Raw genomic sequence first — 19,438 nt, 5'->3', positions numbered from 1 at the left:
ATAAATATTGTTTAGCTTTCTCTATCCGATAACACTGTTTGGAATTGGTGGTCAGGAGAAAATTTGCCAATTTTCTTCTGTTTATAAAACAGCCACTACCAGTAGCCCTGGAGAGGAACATGTGTTTGGATTTAAGAGATCACTTAGAAGATTTTTGTTGTTTACTACTCAGATTGAAACATTGACTGATAACTCTCAGTTTTCTATAGAATATTTTTGCCATGTAAAGCTATTTCAATAATATTGGCCTTTGTTCACCTCTGGATTTAATCATTTTTGGCCTGAGTGGAATACCACTCTAGTTCTATAACAAGATACATAACTAAACCATGTATAAATAAAACATGTAACTTAAATCAGAGCAGAAGCCACACAATTTGAACTTTGACAAAATTTGAACTTTGGTCTTACATCAGTGATTAATTTTGCTTATAAAGTCAGATAGCTCTTTTGGCTACATAAATCCACAAAAATCCAAAAATTGTTACTTTTTTTAAAGCCAGTCACATAGTTTAAGACATTGAAATCAAGATCAAATATACTTGGAAGGTGGCAGCATATGCAGAATATCAGTGTTCAGTCACAGTTTGTTTGCCAAATCATGTCCTTCTCTGGATGACTGCCATCCCAAACCTGGAGGACGTAAAAAAGGAAAGGATTCCTGCTTTTTAAAGAACGGCAAAATGTTGTCAGATCATAAGGTACACCAAAAAATACTGGCAGCTACTCAGTTTAGTGAAACCCTCTGAGAGAGCAGAGTGCAGATGAGCAGGCAAATTTTAGCTTAGGATCAGGAAATATCTTCTACTGGAAAAATCAGTTTACATGCAAGAAAAAGCCTTAAAAGCTGTAGGGTTAATTATGTACATATGTAGGAACATGTTATAGGAACACATGGTTCCTATAACCTCAGTTTTCAAATTCAATGTTAAATTCAAATTTGATTACAACAATTAAAAGAATTACAATAATTACAACATTTAAAAGAATTCCCCAACTCAAGTCAGAACATCAGAGTTGTTAAGATGCAGGTAGATACTACTGTTTGATATATTTTTATCTGAACTTCCATACTACTGGAAGCTATGGTCAATCTTTTTTTTTTTTTTTTTTTTTTTTTTCTGTTACTTTTTATTTTTCTGAGAAAAAGGACAGGGCAGTGAAGGCCAGTGTGCCTTCACAAAAATAAATAAATAAGAAAGTAAATAAAATAAAATTAAGTATTTCCATAAGGAAGGAAAAAAAAAAACAACACTAAGTTTTTCAAGACTCTAGATTATTTCTTTATATCTATGCATCACACCTATTATGTGATTAAATTTTAGCAGCATAATGTTGACTCCTGTTTTCTTAATTGCACGCAGCTGTGAAATGAAAAGTGAAAATAGTGAATGATTTATATATGATACAACAGAACAAGGTTTTATTCTGCTTTTGTCTGTGCTAGATGAAGTAGTAAGCTTTCAGGGTGCCAAAATTACTGCTAGCCTTGTTAACTACTTGAAGAAAACAAAACAAAACAAAACAAACAAACAAAAACAAACAAGCAAACCAAAACAGCTGACATAGCCAAATCTGTTCCTTTGTGAAAGTGCACTAAGACAAAAAATCATTTCATCATCAGATAAGTCTTCGGTTTATATTTCACAATTAGATTTGCAATCAACTACAGATTTGATAATGTCACTTCTAACACTAATCCTGGAAGAATGAGTGTACCTCTCAGGCTTTCTGACACCCACAGGCTGAAAGCAACCCCTGGAACAGCCGGTTGGCCAACCCTGAGTTACACATATGTAACTGAAATCAGATTTTGGCATGTTATTATTATTATTATTATTATCATTATTATTATTATTATTATTATTTTAATTTGTCTCCAAACTACATAACAAGTTTAGCCCTATTCTACATATATTAATATTCCAAACACTGAGCTCATTAGGCTAATCAAAAGATGGAAAGACCACACAAATGTACGGGTTGTTCAGCATCCCTGACCCCACTCATTCACACACATGCAGTAGCCCTACCATTCATTCATGCATAGAAATGATCACAATAGCAAACAATGACATGCTCACTCATTCACTTAATTAATTAGTCACTGTTTCATTCACTTGGTTGACTCAGTCCTTCATACTTAAATCTTTAGAATTTCATCTCATTTCACAATGAGATGCAGGAGTAGTGCCAATTAAATTCACTTAAGACCCACATAAATTGAGAAAATCAGAATTACGCTGTCGGTCTGATTGATAGTAAACTTCATGAAAAAAAAAAAATCTCAATGCAATCTGAAAGTATTTTAATGTCTTAGGTAGAAATTCAATGCTGCATAGGCCTCAGCTAACCATCTCTTTTTTTCCTTTTTATCTTGCCTGATTTGAAAGCAAAAGATGAGATTCTGCCTTTGGTACCATTTCTGTAAGCAAGCATTATTGAGAACAAAATGTGGCCTGCTGCATGTAAATTATAAACAAGAGTTTAATACTTACATATTTGTCAGCAATCTATCCTCCATAAAGCATTTCTCAGCATCAGTCTGTACGGACACTCATTTATTTCAAAATTTTCTTGGCTACAGTCCAGTACATGTAATTGGTCACTTTAAGTACCTTTAATTCCTCCTAACTGTATGTTTCATATCCAGCATGAAGGATTCAGAGAGAAAAGTGATATATTATATTTCTAAATTGTTACACTAATGGCCTTTTTTATTCTTTGTTACAAGTTGGATACAAATTCCAACTAGTGGTTTTCCCGTTAAACATCTGCAGTATTCAGCTGACACATAAAATATATCTTTGCCAAATCAACTCGTGACCAAGTTCTGCATTCCTGCGTGATAGACTGATGTACAGGTATGTTTGTCTTCGTATACATATATGAACACAAAACACAAAAACCCATTGCATCCAATGTTCTGTTTTAGAAAACAGAACATTATTTTTCCCAGCAGCAGCTTTCTCAAAAGCAGCAGTAGAGTGATTTTTGGTTTTACCATTTTGTTCTTCAGAAATAAATATATAGCGAACCATATATTTGACAAAAAGACAGCCAAATAACTACAAATTCTTGCAACTAGTAAGTAAATTCATTGTCAAAAACTCACAGTAGTGAATGGGTCTGCATAATCTGTTTTTGAAATTTACATTTATTTGAGAATGCTTTTACCCACAGCTAAGACTGAAAACCAAAAACACAGGGGGTGCTTTCTGTTGGAAGGGAATGGCATCAGCATCTTGACTCACCACCAGCTCTTTACATATATGGCAGACAAGGAACGGGAGCAGACAACATCATATAATTTCCAACATCACAGAAGATTTCTGCAACCCAGGCCCAAGGGATGAAATTTGGAATATGCTATCATTTGAAAATGTTTGTGAATCACAAAAAGTGCAATCGTAACACTATCATGTTATGGGTTGCCATCAGCATATTCAAATAACATACTTCTACTGTGTACATCTCCACAAACCTTTTTGAAGAACATCTTATTTTCATTACTTGCATCTGACAGTTTATTCAATAGATGGATAATTATCTTTTTACTTTCAGTGTAAACTATTTAATATATATCTTCTTAAATTGTCTTTTTTTTTTTAAATCAAATTAATGTTACTAAATGATATTTTCATTTTCAGCTTTTATGAAATTTCTAACCTGTAGTATGTGAGTTTGTGTGTGCATACATATAGTATGCATGATTATCATACTAAAAAAAAGGTAGGTAGGTTCAGTGCAAACACCTTCTATTATTTTAGATGTCATGATTAGGCAATTCTGGCACAGGACTGCGACTTTACAACAGAAGAGCTGGAAGTTGGCATATGGTAAATATCAAAGAGAGAATGAGAAGGGGCAAATGAAGCTTAAAATGGAGGCGTATGTGTGGAAAATACACAGATAGATGGGAAGGTGACTACATTTGGAAATAACGCTTTCTGAGAGGTGGAAGGATAAACAGAAGGAAAGAGATTTCACAACTGCATTTACTTTTGCAAACAGTCTCACTTATCACTACAAGTACCTTGTGCCTTGCTGTCTGAAGAAGTACCTTCTGCATCTGAACAAGATTTGATTCTACTCAGGGAACTCTGTACGTCTTCCTACATTGATTTAGTCACTGCCACAGAAGAATTTTGGCACCTCAGAACCAGAATACCCAAACAGAGCCCAGGTTTTTAATCTCGGATGTGGCCCAATGGGATAACTATCAGCTCTCACTCAATGCCCACCTGAACCATTAAATTTACAGCTCTTTCTGTTTGGGCAAATCCTCCCATGTGAATGGCACTCTCCAAAATATCATACAGCTACACTGCCAAATACACCTGGAAATGGGAAAGGGGATCGGGAATTTAAGTTCTCATTCATGTGCTTTCATGACAACTTTGTTAAATTTGGCCATTTAGACCTTAAGACGGTTTTAATATATTGGTAAATAGAGGTCAAGGAAAAAAAAAATAAAGTGAAAGGTGACAAACAAGGAGACAAAGATGGTGAAGTATTTTTCCTACAAAACTTTTCCAACACTACACAGCAGACTCTGTGACCACAAAATAAACAAAAGTAGATTCTTCAGAGTGAAACCATTGCTACAGATAGTTTTTAAAGTCAAATTAATTTTTAATTGAAACCAGGGGAAATCAATTAATCCTTTTCATTAATTGAAATAGATGATCACACACAGTAAGCTTTATCTCTGCAAGTAGAGAAAAACAGAAAGTCACCTACACTGCTTCCCTTGTTGTATAAAAACATTGTAGTTTTCCTTTCAGCAACATTTCTCCTTAGCCAAAAAGATACTATCCTGTATTTTAGACAGTGCCATAGTCTGAGTTAATTGTGTTACTCTCACTTCCACCTTTATTTGTCTTGCATTACCTTTCCTTAAATTGGATGTTTTGTATTATAAACGTTCTGTGAATTCAATATGATAGAGCTGAGGTGACCAGCATGCTGAAAGTACTTACACTTCGTATAAACTGTATTGCTTACATGTATTATGATCCATGAGATGAACACCCAGTGAAAGGTCAGGTATCTTTAGTTACTCGGAGGGAAAACTGATGCTCACAAAGAGCTAAGAACCAGCTGCTTTCATTATCCTTCACAGCATCAACTTTGGACGGCCCATAAATGGCACAGAATCTGCATTTTCCTCTAATAGCACTGCATCAAATCTTTGCCACATTAAGCAATACACTTACTGCTATAGCTTTTTTCATGCACACATTCTACCCAGTTTTCTTGGTACTCTGGTGCTAGTACTTTGAGACAGTTATTACACCTGCACTTGCTGTTGTACACATATATTGCACCCTGACTGTACACACCTCCCAACCTTCTTTTGGATATGAGAGTTTCCAGGTCTTGAGACAAGTGCATCAAATCAAATGGCAACTACCAGTCTGGTTGCGTGACAGGGAAAAAGTCTAAATCATGAGTAATCTTTGCTAGCAGGGATGCTTTGAGCACGGGACTTCTTTTAGAGGCACATCTCCAGGTGCACACCTGTGCTATGGCCTCTTTCCAGCTTCTATGGCCTATGCCTTCAGCATGTTGGGTGCCAGAGCAGGCAAGGCCACAGCACTGCACTGCAAGTGTGTGGGAAACAGGGGAGGGCAGATCAGGAGGCTCAGGTACAGTACATTGGGCTTGGCAGGTCTGAAAAGCACTGGTTCAGTGGGGGTACGTTGTGCACTGTGGTGACTAACTAGGCTCCTTGTTCTCTCACGTAGCCTAATGGCCACTGTGTCCAAAGTTACTTTGGCGGATTATCTGAGTATTAAGTTCAATTCTAATGGGGATACATATAGTAAATGGAAAAGCACAAGTCAGAAATTATTTGTAAAACAGGACGTAAGGTTGCATTTCTTTCAGGGAAATTAGTCTGTAAGTACCATCAAGATGTTATGGCAAAACATAGTTGTTCTCAAAATGGCTAGTTGCAAAACACGGTCATTAATTGTTACTAAAGGTTAACACACTAAAAGAGAAACTTTATTGATAATAACATAAAAATAGCCAACTCTTGTTGTGTATGTGCTGACTTGTACAGTGTAATTATTGCAGCACATAATAGTTTTATGCTGTTACAAATTCATCATTTTAGGCCGCGCTTTTAGTTCTGTACATACGTTTCCATGTTTGTAAACATTTTGTAAAATCTTATCAAATTAACATGGGCTAAAATTCAGGATTTGATCTACAAAAGAAGCTAAGGTAGCCAGAAAAGTACAGCTTAGTGTTAGGAATTGAACGAATATTGAATGTGAAACATCTTTCAAAGCAGACATGGAATGCGTTAAAAAAAAATATACAATTAAGCAAAGAAAGAAAAGCTCAAAGAAACAAAGACCATACTTCTGAGTGGCCTACCATAAGATATATTATTTGCAGGCTTTGCTTGTAGGGCAGTACGGTGGTAGGTGCAACAAGGAGAGGGTGTGCATCGTCTTTCTCTCCCCATCAAAGAGCAACTGAGTTCAAAACCAGGCAGACTGAACCTTTTGAACTGTGTGACTAATATATGAAGTCCACCAGACTGCATTACAGAACAGACCCACCCAAAATCTATGTGCAGCTTTGCTGAAGCTAGGTCTTGAAGGGCAAGGGAAAATTACACTGTGATAAGCAAATCCCAACAAGATTTGTTACCAACAAGAATTATAGATGCAGCCCCCAACACAGTTGCTTTGGGTGGTTTATGATGGGGGCAGCCTGGCTGTGCATCCCCTTAACTAAGCAGGATGGACAATAGAAAAACAGGCCAACATTTGTGGTTATTCCAGGCTAGGGGAGTTCTCTAAGGATCTTGCTGGATCCCTCAGACAGATGGAAAAATACTATGTCATTCTGACTGCAGGAATCAGCAGATTATCAGGACAGTTATTTCAGTAATAATACATAGAGAATAGTCTACGTTTTATAAATATGACCTTCTTAAAATGTCACAATCTTTAAAAGAAATCACTCAGCTGGTAAGTTTGCCTTTTAGTGCTGTATCTTTTTTTCTGTTTTCATACGTCTCTTTTTCAAACGGTGAAAGAGGCACCTAAATACCTCAGATTATCCTGCAATGTTGTTAAACAATTCTTTTTACATCTAATCGATATTACTGATCCAGCATTAACAAATCTTTATTCTACTATTTCAATCATGCATAAAACATGAATAAGCTTGTTTCATTCATGTATGGGAAACATATACAAAGCTCTTCCAGAATGTTATCTATTAAACAAAAAAAAAAAAAAGGTAAGGATTTCAACAAAGAAGAAATAAGGTCCAAACCATTTTTTTTTTTTCCTGAGTCTGACTTTATTTTCATTGACATGTCAAACATATATTTCTTTGGTATTAGCTACTTTCCTCAGAAGCACTAGTACACACTGCCATCAGAATCGACTCCTTTCAGAATAACTTGTCAAAATATCAGATTTCATAATTCTTTCAGAAACTTTTGTAACATTTTAGCCTAGAGATTTGGTACGAGTGACTCTTCATCAAGCAGATCAGTGTTCAAATGCACATACTTTAATCATGAAAATACACAAAAACGGAAAACAATTCAGGTAGTTTACTTTGTGAAAACAGAAAGTCTATAAGCAGCTCATTGCAACATTAAACACCTGTGTGCAGAAAAAACAAACAAACAAACAAAAAACAGCTGTCAAAATTCTCTGGATTGTTTGAAACAGCTAGGATGACCGATCAGAAAACTGGTACTTAATGGAGATCCTCACTGAGGAAATTCATCACTTTAAGAGTCTAGAACTGTGTCTCTGAGGAAAAGTTGTTTAACTACAGTGCAAAACAGAAAGAGTAATTCATTTCAAAAGGTGTTTTGCTTTCCAGTAAGCATTAGCTTGTGTTATAGCAGACGAGTAATTTTCTGTGAAAGAGAGAAAAAGCTAGCTGTACTGCAGTCTAGTTCACAGTGTTGGTTCTACAATAGATTTGTCCACCTTGTGACTGAGGTACTACTTAAATCAAGGTGCCCTGTGCTTATTCAGTATTTTTACGTTTTGACCAAAACCAGATCTCATGAAAGGCAATTCTAACAATCAAAGTAAATTACAAATTCCAATCTGTGAAGAGACTTGGTAGCCATTTTGGTGGTGGCAGCCATCTTGGGGCAGAATAGATTTAAATAGCTGAATTTCCAGAAATGACTAATATTTTGCAAAGTTGACAGTCGTAATATAATCTTGAAAACTGCCAGCTATTCCATGAGAACTGGGGGAAGGGCACGGCAATCTATCACTCTGTGACACGTAAACACAAGAAGAAATCATTTATATCTCACGTTTTTTTGCTTACAAAATAAAAAACTAAAATAAGTCCCTAGTAGAACCCCCTTTTCAAGGTCATAAAGTAGATCAAGAACAAGCCACGTAAGAATGACAGCTCTTGAGATTTCATTGCCAATTTAATATATGATGAAGTTTGGACATTTTAAGTGCTTACATGTGGAAAGACAGAGGATGTAAAAGCACCCCAAGATACCACCTCTAAGAATAAGAGCCCTGTGTGACTTGTAACCCAAGTGAATGATGTGGGAATGGGGTTGTGTTTTTCCAGACGGGAGTTTTGTCACTCAGGACCCCATCGCGGTGCGTGGTGCCCATTTTTGGGGCCTCGCCCACGGACGAGGCACGGTCCTGGAGGTCGCCCCAAGCCACGCACGGCGGCACCCGGTAACAAACAACGGGAAGAGACGGCGAAAGTGAGAACGCGCCTCAGGTTTTATTCCCCCTCAGAAACCGCCGGGCGCGCAGGAAGGAGTTACGGTTACAATACAAGGGGAGGCGAAAAAAAGGCTTAACTTGTCCCTGAAATTTTATTTTTAATCGGTAAAGGCGCAGAAAGGTTGGGGCGGGCAAAGAGGGGGGAGCGCGGTGCCCCGCTCCCGAGGAGGGGCAGGGGAGGGCTGCGAGGAACCGCGCCGGGTGCCGGCCGAGGGGCGAGGGGCTGCTGAGGGCTGCGCCCCCGCCCCCCCCCCGTCCCGCGCTCAGCGGCCGTTAGGGCCGTTACCGCTCCCACTTTCGAACTGATTCAAACCGGGGCGCGGCCCCGCCCCGGGCCGCCAATCCCCTCGCGCCCCCCGCCCCGCGCGGCCCCGCCCCCCTCCCTCCGGGGGGGGGCAGCGCGAGAACAAAGAGCTCCCCCTCCCCGCCCTGCCCCCCCCGCACGTGGGGCGCCAGGCCCCGCCCCCCGGCCCGCCCCGCGCCGCGCCTGATTGGCGCGAGAGGGCCCCCCGTCCGCGCCCGTCCAATCGGGGCGGCGCGCGGCGCTCGCCAATGAGCGCGACGCCGATTGGGCCGCCGCGTTTGGCGCTCGGTGCGGGAGGGTGAAGCCGGCGGCCGGCGGCGGCGGGGCGGCAGAGCGGGCGGGAGGGCGGCGCGGGCGGAGCGGGGCCGGGCTGCCGGCGGCGGCAGCAGCGCTGAGAGGCCGGGGCGGGGGTGAGTAAGGCAGCGAGCCGCGCGGCGGGGCGGGAGCGGCTTTTTATAACCGGGGAGGGGGGGAGCGGGAATAGGGGAGGGGGCGAGGCCCCGCGGCGAGCCGCCCCTCGGCCCCGGCGCACAGCGCCCAGCGGCGGGGGGACGCGGGCGCGACGGCGGCCGGAGGCGGCGTGCGCGGGGCGCCCTTTGTGTGCGCTGGCCCCGGCCCAGCGCCGCCGTTCCCGCGGGGCCCTGCCCCAGGCACGGCCGGGGGGCTCCCCCCTGCCTTCACCCCTCCGAGAGCCCCCCCCGTGGTGCCCGCCGGGCCCCGGGAGCCCGCCCGGCCCGCCCGGGGCCGGCACGGGTGCGCCCGGCCGCGTGTGCCGCGCCGTGCCGGAAACCGGGGCAGCGGGCAGCGGGGCTCGGCGCGCTATTGTCCTGCGGGGCAGCTGCCGCCTCCCGCCGGGTCCTGCCCCGGGGCTCGGGGCGCCTGCTGGGCGCGTACCCCCGCGGCTTTCCCGGTCCCTGGGGACTGGGGGCTGCCAGGGCGCCGCGCCCCCGTTCGTAGCTGGGTGCCTGGGGTGAGCTGCAAGGCGGCCAAGCGCGGGCGCAAAGAGCAGCTCTGAAGGCAGGAGGTGTGAAGGAGGCTGGCCTCCAGCAGCACGTGTGCGGTCCGGGAGCAGTGAGGAGGTCGGCACGTTGTAGCATCGTGCGTGTGTGGGTTCGGTGTCACCAGGTATTCTTGGCGGTGATTCGGAAATTACTCGTGGCGGGCTGAGCGTAAGGCAGCAGGAGTGGAATAATGGGCTGGTGCCTCGCTGAAGGCACCTACACAAAGTTACAAAGCACCGTCTTCGTTTTACTGGAACTGGAGAAAAGTTTTTTTTTTTAATTTTTAACTGTAGGGCTGAAAGTTCAGATGCTTTGTCTCTAAGAAAAAGCATGTAACAATTTGAATGGAGCTGTTCAATTGTTGCAGGATAGATTTGTCTTTGTGTAAGTCTGGCGGCTGCAGATCCAGCTGTTATGAATTTGGCTCATATTAATGTGTGTATCAGTGAACGTTTTACCAGTACTTTTAGCGCGAGCTTTGCTTCTAAACTGGGATTTCCTCACAGATAAGTTTTCTCTTTCTCAGGGGTTGGCACACTCAGATTCTTTATGTGACTTATAAAAATTTATGAGTCTTTATAAGAAAATGTCATTCTTTGTTTGTCCCCAGTGTCTATATCAGATTGAGAGTCTGGGGAATGTTTATTTGTGGTAACAATAAAGCATCTTCAGAAGGGTGAGTATTATTTGTCCACAGCATACAATAGCCACTCTTGTTTTAGATTAGATTATTAAAATATGAATATTAAAGATATGCGGTATCTTTCAGGCAGCATGCTTCCAGTACTTTAGAAGATGTGACTGAAGAGTTTTCTGTGATGTGTCAAGTGTTTTAACTTTGATAGGTAGTGGTTTGTTACTTGCTTTAAGTTTATTATGTCAAAATGTTACACTTCTTGTTACAGGGTATTCTTTAAAAAAAAAAAAAAGAGAGGAAAAGGTACACTTTCCTTCCTCTATTGACAACAGGGACTGAAGTGTAATTAAAGGCTAAAGAATGTATGGAGAAATCTGTGGTAGTAAAATGTTCTGTGAGGCGTCAATAGCTATTTTCTACTGGATAACTGTAAAAATTCAAGATTGTAATCTAGGACAAAAAACTGTGGAGAAGAAAATTAAGACATTTTAATATGTAATCTTACCTTGAAAAGTGACAGACACTGAAAATCCATATAATCAAAAGAACATAAAATGTCTTTGCTCAGTTTAAAATGAGCTAAAACAGTAGTCTGTCAACTTAGGCTGGATACTTGAAATTCAAACTTCTTATTTTCCTTGCTGTATTTTTTCTTCTCTAGTAGATATAATTGCCAACAAGCTGAAATATGGTAAGTGATTTAATTGAAGACATGCCTTTAAATGGATTTGTTTGTTCTGTAGCATTGCAGCATTCATAGGTGAAATGTAAATGTATTCCTGCACTTCTGCTTATCTGCAAAGAAACTTTGGCTTCATGAGCAGGGAATTCTTGTAGTACATTAGTGAATGCAGTGACTGTATAAATGGAGAGTGCAAGCTAACTGCTACTTTCTGTAATTCCTGAATAGCTGGTACACTCTAAACATCCTCTTGAAATTAGTAAGAAAAAAAAATAAATAAAAAAATAATCCTCTCCTTGTCACCATTCACAAAAAGATTCTGCCTCTTCGGCTGTATACATCATGTATACATTCTAATAAATTCACAGCTGTAATGTTCAAAGTTGAACAACATTTTTAAATGGCAGCTCTACCGTCATGGGGAAAAACTATTTTAAAAAATGGCTGCAATACTGACTGAAGGTATATTTAACAAATGTTTGCTTTATGTTGTTCTTGAGCAAAAGTAAGGTGGAAAACTTTAGTGTTGTCCTTTGAATGTTCTGTAGTTCTGTGGTTAGCTGCAATGCATTGTAGCTGACTTGGAGAAATACCTGAAATTTTAGGGGGAATAACATTTTCCCCAGCAGAGATCCTGAAAATTTCAGGAGCAGGATGTGGCCTTTGCTAATTGAGGAACATTCAGAAGTTTACTGAATCAAGCAGGTCGTCATTACAGAATTACACACCCAAGGAAATTTCATTTTATCAGATTAAAGAAATGTTGAAGAAATGGATTACGTACCGTGAATATAATTCTTAATGGTTTCATGAATTGTTTAAATAGCACTTACCTTAGGAAACAAGACTACTGTTAACAGAAGCTGTAGGACAATAATAGGAAGATTATTTTTAACTGTAATGTTCTCTAATGTTAATGTTGCTACCAGCCTTCTAATTTGCTGATAGTATGGAGGTGGAAACTGGTGCTGAGCTCATTGAAATGATGGCTGACAGCATTTATGCTGTCTGTATCTTTAGATGTATTTCATATGTGTATCTGTATGTTTAACATCCATAATTTGCTATTCTAGAATATTTGTGCTAAATTAGTCTTTAAACGGACAAATTATTCTAGTGGTGGCATAGCTCAGGTGATAATTTCAGTGAAGCTTTGTGCTTCAGAGAAGGAAAGGTAAGATGAAGAATCAAAGCCTTGTGTAAAATGGGTGCAAAATGGAGAGACGTTTTACAGGGGAAAAACAAGGATGTCAGTTCCAATTTAGCAGATTGCTTGGATTTGTTTTTTAGATCTAAGTATATGCACAAGATTTTTGTTGAGTTAAAGATTGAAAGGAAAACAATGCAAAGAACTACTAAATAGGTATTCTGTCTGTTCCCACAGAGATCAGTTAAAGACTCTGGGATGAAGCTGTGAGCTGCTTGCTATCTATGCATGAGGTGAAACTCAAGAGTGAAATTTGTTGAAGAAGTAGGTTCTGTTGAGGTCCAAGCTAGCAGCACTGAAGTTTTCTAAAAACACAGTAGTAGCAATGCAATTTTCTGTAACTGATAATAGTAGGTAGGTTGTTTGTTGCAGGCTTGTTCTAGCTGTGCACCTAGATTCCCATTAAGATTGTAGGCTTGAGGTCTGGGTCCTCAAATGACAGTGAGAAAAATGCCTCCAATATTGGAGTAAGTATTTTAAATTAAAAAGGTAAATGTGGGTAGAGGCAACTCCTAAGGAAGAGGAGTGAAAAGTAAGATTTTCATTTGCATATAGCATTGACAATTTCAACGTAATTTAAAAAAATAGTGAAGAAAGAAATTCTTTGATATTACTAATTATTTAACCACAGACTTGTAAATTGATTTCCATTTAAAGAAAAAAGAGGATGTCTTTCAGATGTCACTACTGTGTCCAGAAAAAGTATATTAAAAAAAAAAAGATTATTGTGGATTCCTTATTTTAGGAATCTTTTGGTTACCTGGCTGAAGTGTGGATGTAGAGTGTTTTGGTGATCGTACCTCTGTTCAATTGGTGAAGAGCACTATTGTAATGGAAAGATTCATAGTGCATATAGTGCTTCCTTTCTAATGGTAAAATCAGGAATACTTTTAAGGTGAGAAGACCATCTGGAAATGTAGTTAGATACCAGGCATGTTCTAACTGCTTCAGATAACAATAACAATGTAGTGATGTGAGTGGATCAGTGCAATATTGGCAATTGCTTGAAAATGTGACGTAGTTCTTCAAAATGTCTTTCAGATACTTCAGTTGTTAATATAATCTTAGATAAAGCTGTCAGTGCTGTCATCATTCTGTATGCAGATAAAGCCTTCTCTGCTATGCCATTTCAGGAGTACATATGAATTTGTTATTTTTTCACCTTTTTTTATAAGTATATGGTGCCGGCTTAAATGATGTATGTGTAGCTATGCAAGCAAAGTGGTGCACATTGCAGTCCATACTCTAGGCTTTCTAATATGTGAACTAAAAAAAATATTTGCAGGAGAGTGTGATTTCCTTATGTGTTAATTTTATTATTTTTAATCTAGACCCAGGCTGTTTCCTTTGTCAATTTCTGTTGCATCTGGTTCCTTCTTTCATTCTGCCTTTTCATGGTTGGTTCTGTTTCTCTGCTGCGTATTCTCCCTTTCACAGCCTGTGTGTTCAGTTTAAATCTCAAAGCAATTAGACATAACTTAAATAAAGTATTTGAAAGGAAGCAAACTCAAATCTTACTAGTAAGTGTTTTAACTGTGAGCTGTTTTCCTTTCTATGTTTCTTAGGCTGAGTGGATCTGGTAAATTGTGTATTTCTTCTGTGTAGGTGTCTGATCTTACTTTCATCTAGTAAGATGAAATTTAAGAGATAGAACCTAATTTGCTTTTTATGTGAGAAATCAGGCTTGTTTTAGAAAGACCTGATATACCTGCAAAAACTATACCATGGCAAATGGATTCAAGTCATTAAGTTGATTTTATGTACAACTTACAACTAGGAAGAATGTAAAGTCTGTCCATTGCGATAACTCTTCAGCTATCTGCCTGCCAATTTATGCCATGTTTTTAGTGAGTATTTTTAACTAGTGTGTTTAGTGCAAAGTTGAATCCATTGTTTAAATATTGGGAGAGAAGATTGACATATGTTGTTTTAGTGTTAAAATAGTTTGACCATTACTGGTGTTCAGTATATCATTGCTTTGAAACCGGGGGACAGAAACGGTCCCAGAGCCATGGAACTACTCATAATTCTCATCTGTAGCCTAAGGTAGCTGAGTTCTCACTGGAGTGTGTTTTTTTTTTTTTTTTTTAAGTTAAACTGTTTCTCATTAATTCTCTTTATTCTTTAAATAAAGATTCTAGAAAAGTAGGATCTTTTTTTTCCCCCTTCATAAGCAATATTTAATCTGCTGATGAGTTAATCACCGTATGCTTTTTAGAATAGGGATTTTCTGTATTAAACCCAGTTATTTTGAGGGCTTTAGGGATGAGAGTTGGCTAAGTAACTCTTCTGGTTGCTTTCATTTTTTGAAGTTTATTTTGGAATTGCTCAGACAATTTACAAATATTCTAAATACACATTCGGCTCCAAAATTTGATACACTTATCTGCAATAAATTCTATATGACCTCTCTGCATAAGTGGTTGTGTAATGTCTTTGAAAGTTTAAGCTATTTGCCTATGCAGAGGAAGAAGTATGTTATAGCTATTGAACTGCTTAATTGTTATGTGGCAGGATTTTTTTCAGTTTGGAGTGTGGTTTGCTTTTGTGTGTGTGAATTGAACTGAAGACCTTTTAGGTATTTTAATGTATTTAGAGTAAAAACTAAAAAGGTGTGTCCGCAAAACTAGTTAGGGTGGAATAGTCACTGAACTCTAAATTCACACCCCAAATTATTTTGCCTGTGTAGACATGCGTTAGGTGCTTGCAGCAAGTGCTATTTTTTCTGATAGGTTTATCCAGGGTATCAAAAAGGTTTGAATTTTAAGAGGTGGAGGTGTTAGGCAACAGAGGTTATTTGGAACGTACAAGGGAGTCATCTAACTGCTCTGGGCATCTGAATGAGTGTGAGGGGAGAGATCTGGAGGTATGCATTTGAACAACTGAAAGTTTAAGTCTTATGTCTAAAACTTTACTGTCTCCTGACAAACAGCCAGGCTTCATCTTATGTTAGAGGTGTGGAATGGTTTTAATGGTCACTTATAAAGAACATTATAAAAATCAGGCTTGAAACTTGTTGCTGTTCTTTTATTTGAATTTTTACATTTTATTTTTTTGGGGGTGGGGGGAGGATCCAAATAGTCTCACTTGTGCCTGCAAATATAGTTAAAAACACAAGTGTAGGTAAAAATTAAAAAAATAGCTTTATTAGCTGATACTGCCTAAACTGAAGTGAGATTTCAGTTCCAATTTTGGTTTGATTTTTTTGACTTAAAAAAAATCCCCGGTGGTTATAATTTCCCTGTTTTCTACTCACCTTTCCCCACATCCCTAAGTACTTAAGTTTATCACTTCTGTTTCTCAAACAGTATTTTTCTAGAAGTATCATATGTTTAATTGTTCTGGGAGAAATATCATTGAAATAATTGCTTCTTACATGATATTCAGTAATTACATTTTGTCTTTTTTTTTTTAATTCTATTTTTTTTATCCTGAAACTGTTGGGATACAGTGAAAGGAATTAATTTTTGAAGGGAAGTTTTGAAAGCTACAGGTTAGCATGAGCAAACTGCTTCAGAACTCTAGTAAAGATTTATATTTAATGGCTGTCTGAAAACAAATGATACTTTTTTTGTCTTACTCATATTTAAGGAAGTATATTAGGAACCTATTGAAATTATATATTAACAGACTATTTAGTTTTTTTCTTTATTAAAGAGAATGAAACCCTTTCCATTGTCTTTACTAGTAAATGTCATAAATGAAGAACTTCCCTCAAATGAGATGGCTTAAATGTAAATCCAAAGGCAGTGTACTACTGGAAAAAAGAAGCCCTCGAACCGATGTCTTCCATCCTTATGGTTGGTGGAAAATCTGCAATAAACTGCATTTCTGATACAGTTCTGTTGTTGGATTTTACTCGGGTGCTTCATGTCTGTTCAAACTGTAGTTGGTGCAAAAAGTTTTAAAAATGACTGGGGAATTTTGTCAAGACTATGTATGTTCTTACCTGCTTCATTTGCCTTTTCTTAAACGTGTTTGAAGTAGATTGATTACAATTATTTTAGATGCTAAAAAAAGGTTTGGGATAAATTTTACGAAGTACTTGTAGAATGTTTGGGTTATTTATAAACTCTGAGTTTAACATGCTGGTGGATAAGGATAAAATGATAAGGATAAAGAGATATTAAATAACCGGTTATTACTTACCTTTCATAGCTTTCTAACACAAAAAATAAAAGATTCTAATGTAAAAATAGTAAAATAAATAAATAAAATAAAAAATAATAATAATTAAGATTCCTACCCCTTTTCCGGGAAGGAAAAGGGAGTGGAGGAGTGTTTCCTCCTCTTTTCATATTCAAGATCTGTTTTACTCCTCATTCTTCTCTTTCCCTGTTCCATGCTGTGGCAAAGGTGGCAGTGTTTTTTGTTTTTTGTTTTTTTTCTTGGTTTGGGGTTTTCTAATGTCTGCCTAGTCAGTTTGTAATAGTTGTAGAAACTCCTGAAAAGAATATTCAAGCAACATAGTGTTAAACTGTGAGAATGAACTATTAGGAGAAAACAAGAAATAAAATACTGTGAGAGGCACAGTAATACATTAAAAAAAAAAAAAATGAGATGGGGGGAAAATACTTGAAGAAAATGTCAGTTCTTAGAGCACTAGAACTGACTTGTTTCCTTCCTGTCTTGATTTACTCTGATGTAAGCATCTCAGAAAATAGCGGTATGAGTTTTAGTATGAGTTAAGCGCATTCAGAAATTGATCCGCAATCTTAGGCGTTTAGTGCTCTCAGGAGTTGGAAATTGAATGTGTAAGGCCAGAGTTTCACAGTGTGGTTAGGTGGGGACAGTAGAAATGGATGCTCACTTTTCTTCAGTGAAGAGACATAAGGTGTTTTCAGCCAAAGGACTTTCTCGCTTCTGTCAGTGACTGGCTACGAAAATACTCATGCTGTCGGGAGGGAAATGATAGCACAGATGCATGAGCAAGTGGCAGGTAAAAGTCTTTTAGTAGCAATGTCAGCAGAAAGTAGCAGTGACACTTGAAAGTCCAAGCCATCTGTACAGGTTTTGTCTGGTATAATCTTTGGTCAGTGATGAGAAACTTTTTTTTGAAAAGGTTCACTTAAATGTTAAAAACAGATGAGAAATGATTGATTAAAGTAGGCAGATGTGCCCAAAGCAAGCAGAAGTCATGAGTTAGGCATGGGGATGAAAACAGGGTTTTCTAACAGGTTGGTAACTGGACTGAAGGTTAGAATTCCTAATATCTAAAATAAAAGCATATCCTAGCAAGGTCTAAGGATGCAACGCAGGACTGTAGCTACTGTGAAGTAACGTATATAATTATGTTATGTGGCTGGGACAGAGAACAGGCATGTCAGTGAGTCTTCTGAATTGTGGTTAACTACAGTGGCATCTCAGTGAATCTGCTGCTGGGTTTGGTAAGTCAGTGTCTGCATGTTTTTCATGATTTCTGTTTGTTGTTTTCTTCTGCTTTTCATAAAATGAGAATTCATACTGCAACATTTCATAATGCCAAGGCACTTGCAGACCTTTATGAGTATATTGCAGAAAGCATAACTAACTTAGTTATCTCTAAGAAATGTCACATATGATTTATGCTTGCCATTTGTATCAGAAGTTACGGTAAAGGATGTATGCAGAATGAGGCCGTCGGCCTTATTTTCATAGGAAGGCTGTAATCAGCCATTTAAAGGAAACTGATTACACCGATCAGCTCAGTTACAAGGTTTTGCCTGTGTTATAGTGAATTAGTAACTACTCCCAGCTAATCTTAGTTTGGGGAGTAATACTGCAAATAAACAAGAATTAATTACAGCTAATTTCTTTATTCAGCGTATGGTCATGCAGTTTCTAAACTAGGACACAAAAGGTAACAGTATGAACAAGTGAGTGAACAGCAGGCTGGCAATTCGGACAGAAGTATGTAGCTTAATTGGATTAAATACGTTATGAAAGTGTACTCCTAGTTCAATCATAGCCATTCAAGTAGCTATAAGAAAAAAGGGTGTGTATAGTTATTTTGTGTATGGTGGCTATGTGGATCGAGATAGCATGTGATAGCCAAAAGAGTTAATATGCTGCAAAGTAGTGATTTTTTTTAAACCTCTTTTGAAAGAGTGGTGAGATGTAAAGGATTATTCCTAACAAAGGAGTGTGAAAGGGTGAGGGACCACTTTAACAAGGAAGAGTAAGTAACTTTAAAACTTGAAATGTAAAACTGATCTTTTTTTGAATAAGAAAAATTGCCGTTTTAAGTATGTTCTCAGAATTACTCAATGTTTTTAAAGCTATAAGGATTGACAAACACAGCAAAAAGAAGCTGGTGACTTTAGCATCAGACTGAATGCGATAGGACTGGAAACATTCTGGAAGTGAAAGCAGAAAAATCAGTTGCTGACAGGGTGAAAATACGCTCCTGGATGAGTAATACCTTATAGGTAGCTGTAAAAGGGTGAAAATTTAGCAAAGAAAAATGGCTTTGAATGTGAGCTGAAATTCTTGCTTAAACAATGTAGAAGAAATGTGAGTAACCTTGAATATCCTGAAGCATCAACTGGGTACTATTAAATTAAGGGGGTGCTGGGATAGTAACAAAAGGCCCAGAGAGTACTGTGCTTGGGAAGAAATAATTGAGAAGGCACAGCATTTCACTTGCAGGGAAGCAGGTCACAGCAGTTGCTTACAGTGCACGTGTACTCCTTGCTTATTGGTAGCTTCTAGAATATGTTTAGGTTTTACTTAAATACTTTATTTCTTTTTTTTTTTTAACATTCCAGGGTAAAGATCAGGCTCCTGATCTGAACCACACCAAGAACAAAGTAAAGCTTTATTCACTTAAATTACAGTATATAAAAGGTTGGCAAAGAATGACACTTCAA

General features: G+C 38.8%; 1 protein-coding gene across 7 annotated transcripts in view; it reads left to right on the top strand.

The window, feature by feature from the left end:
* Positions 1-9,317: 9,317 nt before the first annotated feature.
* The window catches only part of EZH2 (enhancer of zeste 2 polycomb repressive complex 2 subunit), a 56,833-nt gene continuing 46,712 nt past the window's right edge, over positions 9,318-19,438 (top strand). For 5 of the 7 annotated variants that reach the window (XM_005011277.5, XM_013091871.4, XM_013091872.3 and 2 more), the window contains exon 1: positions 10,718-10,740. Coding sequence is in view for 1 of the 7 variants with exons in the window: in XM_072033316.1 (XP_071889417.1) it covers positions 10,703-10,740 (38 nt within the window). In the remaining 6 variants the exon portion in view is untranslated. Of the gene's footprint in view, positions 9,474-10,679; positions 10,741-19,438 lie in introns of those variants that run through there. The other 2 variants (XM_027451305.3, XM_072033316.1) reach the window with 2 other exon arrangements.

This window comes from Anas platyrhynchos, chromosome 2 (genome assembly GCF_047663525.1).
Source record: "Anas platyrhynchos isolate ZD024472 breed Pekin duck chromosome 2, IASCAAS_PekinDuck_T2T, whole genome shotgun sequence".
NCBI classification, from domain to species: Eukaryota; Metazoa; Chordata; class Aves; order Anseriformes; family Anatidae; genus Anas; species Anas platyrhynchos.
Note: the sequence above shows the minus strand (reverse complement) of the source record. Positions and strands in the feature narration are given on the sequence as shown.